This window comes from Colias croceus, chromosome 29 (assembly GCF_905220415.1).
Source record: "Colias croceus chromosome 29, ilColCroc2.1".
Classification (NCBI taxonomy): Eukaryota; Metazoa; Arthropoda; class Insecta; order Lepidoptera; family Pieridae; genus Colias; species Colias croceus.
This window is the reverse complement of record NC_059565.1, coordinates 379,849-390,293: the sequence shown is the minus strand read 5'-3', so window position 1 is coordinate 390,293 and position 10,445 is coordinate 379,849. Positions and strand designations below refer to the sequence as shown.

Sequence of the window (10,445 nt, the reverse complement as noted above, 5' to 3'; positions counted from 1 at the left end):
TTTTTAATTGTCCGATGCATGGGCGTAGCCACGGTGGGGCAGGGTGGGGCGCTTGCCCCACTCTAGCTTTGACCTGGAAGGTAGGTAGATACCTAACCAAATCTAAAATTGAAGTACCTACCTACTAACTACTAAGCTTAATATCCGTAAGAAAATTCACACTCGATTCTCGAAAGTCGACAGGCGACACAGAAAATGCGACCTTTATAATTAGTATTATTTACCTCTAAATTGACTGACTATAACAACTAACAAGTGTCATACGCCCAGCGACCAAACGGTTGAAGATTTTTGGATCTATTTCGTGGTGTGGTAGGTGAACAATAAGGTGTTTTGAATAAGAATACCTAATTCGAATAACGAATTACACACGAAAAAAGAAAATAGCTGAAGCTTCTATGTTACATGAACTGTAAGAAAAATGAGTATAGTAACCCAATTAGTTGCCCCACTAAATTATCCAATTTCACTTTTGTTGTGTTACACGTTCTACAACTAACTGATACTTTTTACTTTACACTTTTTTTTCTAGTGCCTACACTAGAAAAAATGCATTCGCGAATGCCATCGCAAATGCCTTCGCGAATGCCTTCGCAAATGCCTTCGCGAATGCCTTCGCCAATGCCTTCGCGAATGCGTTCGCAAATGCCTTTGCGAATGCCATCGCAAATGCCTTCGCGAATGCCTTCGCAAATGTCTTCGCAAATGCCTTCGCGAGTGCCTTCGCGAATGCCTTCGCGAATTCATTCGCGAATTCCATCGCGAATGCCTTCACAAATGCCTTCGCGAATGCCTTCACAAATGCCTTCGCAAATGCCTTCGCGAGTGCCTTCGCGAATGCCTTCGTGAATGCCTTCGCGAGTGCCTTCGCGAATGCCTTCGTGAATGCCTTCGCAAATGCCTTCGCAAATGCCGGCGGTACGGCCGCCGGCATTTGAAGACCTGGATATAACTTTGGGTACATACTTGGTACATACAGTTGCTAGTTACATATTATTTTTTATTGTTGCCCCACCTTGAGCCCATGGCTAGCTACGCCCATGGTCCGATGGTTAAAGATTCTATTGCTAATTTTCTGACAAGTTTATAACATTCAGTACATAAATTAGGCATTTATATGAAAAAAAGGTAACTTGTAAATAATAATATGTATTTTAGGACCTATATATGTACGTTCTTGTGTTTTTTTAACGCTAGTATTAAAATATGGATAGCAAAAATCAGTAAAATTAGAGAATAAATTTACTTATCATTTAGTTATTTTCATAAAATGTTTGCTATAGCGGAAAAGTTTATATTATTTATATAAATAAAACTACTAGCGCCATCTACATTCATGTTTTACATAATTTATTATATTTCCTTGACATCTAACTAGAAGTATTTAAATAAAATAACTACATTTAGTTTTAATAGATGGCGCTGGAATGACATACGTACTGTATATTTAAAATGAAACTAATAATTAAATTACCATAATAATTAACCATTTAGAAGTAATAAAATTATGATGTCATCTATAAAATTTTCAAATGTTTCAAAACTCATTTTCCTATCCGTTGCATACTTTAACATATTATTTGTTATTTATAAACCCAGCCTTGGAAATAGACTCTTTGAAGGTTTCAAAAATATTTTATCCAGGCGTGGTCCAAGCCTGTCGTACGTTCGTCAAAAGTCATATTCAAATCTTGTAAGCAAAATCTAGAGAAAAGTTCTATACATTTTTTATATTTTACAAAAAGAAAACCGGCCAAGTGCGAGGCGGACTCGCGCAACGAAGGCTCCGAACAAACCTACTTTTTATTATGTTGTAACTAAAATGTATGTTTTAGCAATTTTTCCTTTATCTGGGCTATAAAAAATTGCTTTACCAAAATTTCAAGACTGTATCAACGGGAAGTAAAATGTAGGTTTTGAATTCCAAGCGAGTGTCGAAATTTGCGATAATTTGCAGCATTTAAACGGCTCTATCATTTGATTGCGTTGGTTTATAAGTTTGATTTTTTTCATAGATTGAAGAGACCGTGTATTCGATATAAATTTCAGCTTGATACCTACTCTATCTACATACGTAGTCTATCTCTACGTATCTACGTGTTCACCCTGTAGGTTTTGAATTTTGATACCCTTGGCCTTGCGAATGCCGAAATTTGCGAAAATTTTCAGCAGTATCTCCTGATTGCGTTGACATAGGAATTTGATTTTATTACAGCTTAAAGATAATAATTATTATAGACTGAGTTTTTGATGTTAATATCAATTTCATGTAAGCGTTCAAGAATTTTAAGTTTAAACTTATTAAAAATATTTTTTTATATATAATGTAATTAAAAATTCATATTCGTTCCCATATTTGTGTTATAAGACGTTATTTTATACCTTTCAAGACTGTGTTCATGGGAAGCACATTTAGGTTTTGATTCCCTTGCGAATGTCGAAATTTACGAAAAATTTCAGCATTACGACTGTATCTTTTGATTGCGTAGGCTTATAAATATGATGTTTTCAATTTTCATGGCTCTCGAAGACTGTAGATGATATAAATTTCAGCTTGATACCTCCATGCGTTCCTGAGAAAAAGGGTGTTAACAGCGAGATAGACAGACGGACAACAAAGTGATACTTTAAGCGTTCCGTTTCGTCCTATTGAGGTTCGAAAAACAATTTTTTTCCGTCCATGGTTTTCTTTGAATGATATTATGGATATTTCAAGACCCTTTTTTAAAGAACGCATGGATTTATCAGACTTTTATTTTTATTGATAACTAATTCTACCCTGTGAAGCTGTGAAAAAATCAAACTTTTAAGCCAACGCAATCTAAACTTTTACAGCTGTTTATACTGCAAATTTTTGCAAATTTGGAAATTCGCAAGGGATTAAAAACAGGTTTATACGGAAGTTAAGGTGTGTACTTGGTTAGTTTTTTTTTAATATTTTGTACAGTATAAGATTTTTTTTCTATTTTATCGAGTACGATTTTTAATTATATCTATGGTGGGAAAGGGGAGAGGATAGAGGTAAAAGAAACACAAAATTCACTTCAAAAAATATAATTATAATATCACAGACAATCTCATTTACCAAAAAATGGTAAGTTAGGCAATTTTCATACAATTATGGAACTAAGAATGAACGAAATATATACAGTACATAAAAGATTGTTTTTACATATTTTAATAATAAAATGGTTGAATATATAAAATGTTTAATGGTTAGGTGGGTAATAAATTTTTTAATAACATACAACTGATTATGAAAAAAAAAAGGTTGTAATACTTTAGGTTCATTGTTTTTTAATACTTTAAGAAAAGAGTTACTCGACTATTCAAGATGGCTTTAACTTGTTAAAATATACACTTTCTTTTGATATTCAGTTTTATAGCACCTACTTTATAAAAGACAATTTTAAAATAGAAAAAATCGATCAATACGGAAGACGCGGGTTCGAATCCTCTTGATCGAATTTTTTCTTCTTAATATATCTTATTCAATTTCAAGAAAAAAAGTGCGTGTGTGTCGAGCACTCATGTCAGAAGTGAAACTTCTTTGGCAAGATTCAAAGATACCTTACTCCGTGACATGACGGTATTATCATGACGCTAAAAGTTTTACTCTCAACGCGCCTAAAGAAGTTTCATTTCAAAAATAATCAATCTTTCGTCTATAATCCAACACGCCTCAGTTCCAATAATTCCAAATAAATAAATATTATTTATATATCGTCTAGTTTAGTTATACATTGTCATTTCTTCGCTTATTGGATCTAGATGATAATCGTATAGAAGCTCTAATGGAGGCCCTAGAACCGATCCCTGGGAGGGGCCGGACGAAATTCTCTTGTGTGTCTTCTATTCTTTGCTGGTGGACTTCTTTTTTCCTGTGAATTATTAATAATAATTAGTTAATTTTTAGTTTTAGTTTGCAGCATTAAAGGGTTCAACAATCCATACTTAATATTATAAATGCGAAAGTAACTCTGTCTGTCTGTTTGTTACTCAATCACGCTTAAACTACTGAACCAATTTTCATGAAATTTTGTATGGATATATTTTGATATCCGAGAAAGGACATAGGCTACTTTTTATCCCGGGAAAATGACGCAATCCCGGAATTCCGGAATCCCGAAATTGACTGCGCAGGCGAAGCTGCGGGCAACAGCTTGTATTTAATAATTTTAAAGGAACGAAAAAATATCATAATGGTGGAATGCGATTGAATAAAAAAAAATTATTACCGTTAATTAGGTACTTAATTAAATATAGGTACAGAATCATTTAAATACCACAACAAACAACTGAAAGAGTAATTGGCTGTATGTAATTATTACGAAGTCAAAGTATTTCTAAAATGTTTAATTTTGTGTTTACTAAAATATTATCTATAGTCTATACTTAGTAATATATAGATTTCACAAAATAATCGAACATGTCTAGCATTTTTTATCAATTTCACTGAACATTTTTACATTTTTTCAGAAACAAAAAGACAATACCGACCTTTTAAAAGAGAATTTGTAAAAAAATTACCATCACAAAAACTCACCTGGGAAAACACGGATTATCCCAGAACCTTTGATCAGCCCCGAAAGCCTCTCCATCAGCGAGGGTCTGCGGCATCTCAGCCCCCATCGTCTCCGGCAGTAGGAGACATAACACACCTCCTAATATACCGAGCACTCCTAGGATTAGGAGTGGCAGTTCTGGGGATATGTTTGCCTGGAGGAAGTCATAATATATATAGGTAATTAATCACTACATAGTATAAAACAAAGTCGCTTTCTCTGTCCCTATGTCCCTTTGTATGCTTAAATCTTTAAAACTACGCAATGGATTTTGATGCGTTTTTTTTAATAGATAGAGTGATTCAAGAGGAAGGTTTTAGATTATTAGTCTGTGGTTTAAGTATATAATTTATTAGGTTTTAGACAAAGCGGGCGAAGCCGCGGGCGGTAAGATAGTATAGTTTAAGAAACACGCTTAAACTTATGAATTTATTTAGGTATTTATTATTTAATTAAATAAACTTATTCTTATTGTCATAGTATATAAGAATTATAATATGTAGGTACCTATATAGGTACTTAAATCTTTAAAACTGCGCAATAGATTTTGATGCGACTTTTTAATCGATAGAGTTGCAAAGGCAGGTTTTAGCAGGTATATTATAATTTGTTAACTTTGACAAAGCTGGCGAAGCCGCGGGTGAAACGTTAGTTTTTAAACAAATAAGAAATCTTTAAAGAATTGAAAAAAATCGATCACGAGACGGGATTCGAACCCGCGTCTTTTTGCCTTTAGGCCTCTCGCCACCCGTGATCCCGTCAGAGAAATCAAATTTATTCTATTTTTCCAGTTTTATGGGACCATTTATTGACATGATTAAATCATCTCGGGTTGTTGAGTTAATAATATAATGAAAAAATGAATGAAATATTTATTTCAACACACAATAGCATCATATATTATAGAAAGCTATAAAAACATAAATTAATGAGTGATTGCGTGTGCCAAATAAGATCGCGTTTAAAATCCGACGGAGTCCTACAATCTAAGGTCTTTAATATCAAAATGAAGACTAAGAAAAAGAAAAAAAATAGGTAAATAAAATTTCTTAAACAAACTCACAAGATAAACAACAAACGGCGCCAGTATACTCGCGACATAGCCCATAATATGGATTAGGGCTACGCCCTGCGCCCGCACCACAGTGGGGAGCAGTTCGGCCGCGTACTGGAGCCCTATGTTGTACGACACGTTCACTGCGAAGCGCCCGAGAATCGCTAGGGCTGCGGACGGACCGCCTGGGACGAGATAAATGCTAAAATTAGCAGTATATAAAAAAAGAGTGTGTGTACGTATGTACACGCGTTAGAAGTTATACTTCTTTGGCGTATGGAAAAAAAAATACTAGATTATACAACTTGAACATAGTTATCAATTTTCATACCACCTAGAACTAACTTCATGCTGTTAAATTTAGGTGTCGGTGTGCGCGCATTTTAAAAATTCACTCTCATCATTTTTCTCCATCGCGCCAAAAGAAGTATAACTACACAAAAAGTGAAGTCCCATGTCCCCTAGTGGGGTAAGGGACAGATGCATTATACATCTGTTTCACTGATCGATTTTCTTTAGGGACAAGTAGGTGATCAGCCTTCTGTGTCCTACCAGACCGAGACATTTTTTTTTCTTCGTCTCCACCGGGAATCGAACCCAGAACTTCTCGGTGCTACGCTCACGCGTTAACCACTACCAAGGAGGCGGTCATTGGGGCTCGTCCGGGATTTGAACCCGGGACCTCTCGCAAAAAATTCGTATACAGGGTGTAATTACGAATTAATCGCCTATGCACATTTAACGATTACTCCCGGTATATCTATGCCAATAATAAAATTGGAGTGTCTGTTTTTAATATTGAAATACATATTATACTAAATGCGTATACACGGTACAAAAATAAAATATTTTAACTGTCTGTCTGTTTGTTCTGGCTAATCTCTGAACGGCTGGACCGATTTAGACAGGACTTTCACAGACAGATAGCTGATGTAGTAATGTAATCGCAAAATAAAAATATTTAATTATAAAAGTATTGTCTAAAATAAAAATCCTCACCGATCGGCACAGCAGTTGCCAGTAGACTGAAAAAACCGCTGATGACCATGGAGCCACAGGCCAACCATCTTCTGCCCCATCTAAATTTATAAAAGTTAATATTGAATCCATTCTAATATTATAAATGCGAAAGTAACTCTGTCTGTCTGTCTGTCTGTTACTCAATCACGCCTAAACTACTGAACCAATTTGCATGAAATTTGGCATGGAGATATTTTGATACCCGAGAAAGGACATAGGCTACCTTTTATTGCGAAATATGTACCACGGGCGAAGCCGGGGCGGACCTCTAGTTAAATATGTTGACTGAAACTTTAGGAAAAACAGAAATATCGTTACATAGTAGTAAGTATGTACTCTTTAATTTTTTTTTCATCACATTAATAATCGCTGCAATCTTAAATATCTTTCCTTCAACTTTCATTGACAGTCATTCTTTCTTACATAATAAAAAATACCTACTTTAGCAGTCATTCTTTCTTTTCAAATTTCAATTTTCCACAGTTTACAAAAATGCAATAAAAAATGGAAACAATCAATAAATTCCTTCAATTTATTTAATAAATTATCAAATAAATATAAATAAAGGGGACAAAAATCAACTCTTTAGGAGTTAATTACAACCAAACATACAGGTGAAGCTAATAATATAAGCGTGTTAAAAATATAGAGAGAGTAATAGAAATAATCATTATTATAAATTATATTTTTGACAGTAAGTAATTCTTTCATTCTTTTATAATAACTTACCGACAAAGTACCAGCAACCAAAGGGACAGCAGGAAACTCCGTGGCAGCTAATATAGATACCCAACTCTTTCTTTCACCTAACTTTCCTTTCTTACAGAACTTACCAATTAAAAACTACAATCATAAAAGTTTCAGAACAGAACGTCATGACAGTAATAAACAGAAGTTTAGTAATGACAGTAATTCTTTCTCACTTAACAAATGTTAAAAAACTTATCGAAACACAGTCAGATAAATGCTTCATGATAACGGCATATAATTTTTAGAAATGACAAGTCTCTCTTTCTTTCATAATCATAAATATCTTCCCAATCCCTACTAATATTATTAATGCGAAAGTAACTCTGTCTGTCTGTCTGTCTGTTACGCTTTCCCGCTTAAACCTCTCAACCGATTTTGATGAAATTTGGCACAGACAATCTATAGACCCTGAGAAAGAACATAGGCTACCTTTTATCAAAACACCACGCGGGCGAAGCCGCGGGTGGAAGCTAGTTAATAAATAACAGTATTCCTTTCTTTCCTAATCTTGGGTCTACAGTACTTTCCAGTCTCGACCTTTCTTTCTTTTCTAATCTTATAGAACTTATATTTTAAGGAACTTATTATAAATTACAAATGACGGTTAATTTCATTCTTTCATTATCTTTTCTTAGCTTACAAATCATATTATAATAACATTTTTTTTAACAACAGATTAAGTTTTTAACTACAGTTTAAGTTCTAACTACAGTTTAAGTTCTAACTACAGTTTAAGTTTTTAACTTTTTAACTACAGATTAAGTTTTTAACCACAGTTTATTTTTTAACTACAGTTTAAGTTTTAACTACAGATTAAGATTTAACCACAGTTTAAGTTTTAACCACAGTTTAAGTTTTAACCACAGTTTACGCTTTGAACCACAGTTTACGCTTTGAACCACAGTTTAAGTTTTTAACTACAGTTTAAGTTTTAACTACAGTTTAAGTTTTTAACCACAGTTTAAGCTTTTAACTACAGTTTAAGATTATAACTGCAGTTTAAGTTTTTAACTACAGTTTAAGTTCTTACTACAGTTTAAGTTTATTACTGCAGTTTAAGCTTTTAACTACAGTTTAAGTTTTAACTACAGTTTAAGTTTTTAACCACAGTTTATTTTTTTAACTACAGTTTAAGCTTTTAACTACAGTTTAAGTTTATAACTGCAGTTTAAGTTTTTAACTACAGTTTAAGTTCTTACTACAGTTTATGTATATAACTACAGTTTAAGTTTTAACTACAGTTTAAGTTTTAACTACAGATTGAGGTTTAACTACAGTTTAAGTTCTAACTACAATTTAAGTTTTTAACTACAGATTAAATTTTTAACTACAGTTTAAGTCTTTAACTACAGTTTAAGTTTTAACTTACCGATCCAATACTATAGTGAGAAAGGTGTCAGCCGGGAACTCCGTAGCAGTCGCTATAGTGAAGGTCATGAAAATATCCAACCCCAAAGACCCAACATTTCTAACATGGCCGTCGAAAACCAAAGAAATGGCCATCCAGATGATGATTAATAAAATGGCGTTCTTTCTGAGTCGGGGAGTTCGGAAAATGTCAAGAACGGAATAAGTTCGTTGTGTCTCTGTTTGTTTTAGTGCGTTGTGAGATGCTTGCTGGAAATAAAATGTTTTTTTAGAATTATATATTTTTGAGGAACAGTTTTTTCGTGAATATGAATAATTGTATTTTTTTTTTGAATTACTTATTTCTGGTGATTTTTTTTTGTATAGTGGTTTGGTGTCACTTCACCAAACGAAAGGTGGACGAAATATTCTGGGTTTTTGGAACTATTTTTAGTCAAATTTGGTATTTTACAGCTTACACAACAACAAAGAGGACAAAAATATAGGAAAAATTGTAAATCACGATAATTATTAGGAAAAAAAAAAACTTTTTTTATATAGGTATCATATTTTCATACAAATTTTATTGATTAATCGTTACCATAATTCTTTATGAAAGTTAATAATTTTAAATAATTATCGCATACAGAATAATATCTTTTTCAAATCTAAATAAATAAATAAACACACCGTAAATTCACTGAGAACTTTGTCCGGTATCTGCCTTTTGTTAATTCTCTCGAACTTCTTCATAATAACTAGAGCTTTATCTATTTTTCCTTGTGATAAGAGCCATCTGAAAATAAATACATATAATTATTATATTCGAATTTCGTAAATAGTGCGAAACTAAGCCAAGTTATAATTTTGTCTGTGTGTGTCTATGTGTGTATGTGCGTTTACGTGTGATTGTTACAAACGCGTTTTGTGCAAACTCAAACATTTATTTATTAAACTAGCTTCCGCCCGCGAATCCGTCCGCGCGGAAAAATTAAGATCTTTTTTTCTACGTATTATTACAGGATAAAAATGGATATTTTACGCCCAGGATAATAAGGTATAATTATACCAAGTTTCATCGATATCAAACCGTTAGTTTTCACGTGATGCCTGAACATACAGAGAGATTTATATCTGTGTATGCATGTACATAATGTTTGTGTCTGTGTATGTGTGCGTGCGTGTATTCATGTATGTGTATATGTATATTTGTACGTACATACGTTCATGTATCGGATTGTGTTTGTATGTATGTATGTGTGTATATACAAACCTAGCGCTCTCCGGAACAACCCAAGGGGTAGCAGCAGCAAATATAAACGGCAGACTTATCCCAATTGCGTATCTCCGCCAGTCAGCTGCCCACAACGCGAGCCAGGGTAATAATGAGGCTCCAAATGTAAAGAATATAGCTATTGACATGTTCGCTACGAATGTCCGCCATTTTGGACCCACGTATTCGAGGACTGGAATAATTTGATACTTTTATAATTAGTAAGAATCGAAGTTTTGTTAATTGTTGAAATAAATATAATATACTGGATTTTAAATGTGTTTATAATACGATAATGAAAAAAATGTTGTTGTTGATGTTGAAAAATATAAGGAAGCTTTGTTTGAGTTAGTTAGGAATAATGTTTACAATAATTTTGTTGTTACTAAGAGGGATTTGTATTTCTACCAATTTTTTAGCAACAATGCTATTTTGA

At 33.3% G+C, this 10,445-nt stretch overlaps 1 protein-coding gene across 1 annotated transcript in view; it reads right to left on the bottom strand.

Moving 5' to 3' along the window:
- Positions 1-3,038: 3,038 nt before the first annotated feature.
- The window catches only part of LOC123704480 (organic cation transporter protein-like), a 28,284-nt gene continuing 20,877 nt past the window's right edge, over positions 3,039-10,445 (bottom strand). Inside the window, exons 6-12 of the mRNA XM_045652874.1 lie at positions 10,010-10,202; positions 9,427-9,532; positions 8,759-9,006; positions 6,619-6,698; positions 5,629-5,804; positions 4,547-4,719; positions 3,039-3,881 (exon numbers count right to left, since the gene is read on the bottom strand). Coding sequence (XP_045508830.1) covers positions 3,737-3,881; positions 4,547-4,719; positions 5,629-5,804; positions 6,619-6,698; positions 8,759-9,006; positions 9,427-9,532; positions 10,010-10,202 — 1,121 coding nt within the window. The 3' untranslated portion in view covers positions 3,039-3,736. The remainder of the gene's footprint in view (positions 3,882-4,546; positions 4,720-5,628; positions 5,805-6,618; positions 6,699-8,758; positions 9,007-9,426; positions 9,533-10,009; positions 10,203-10,445) is intronic.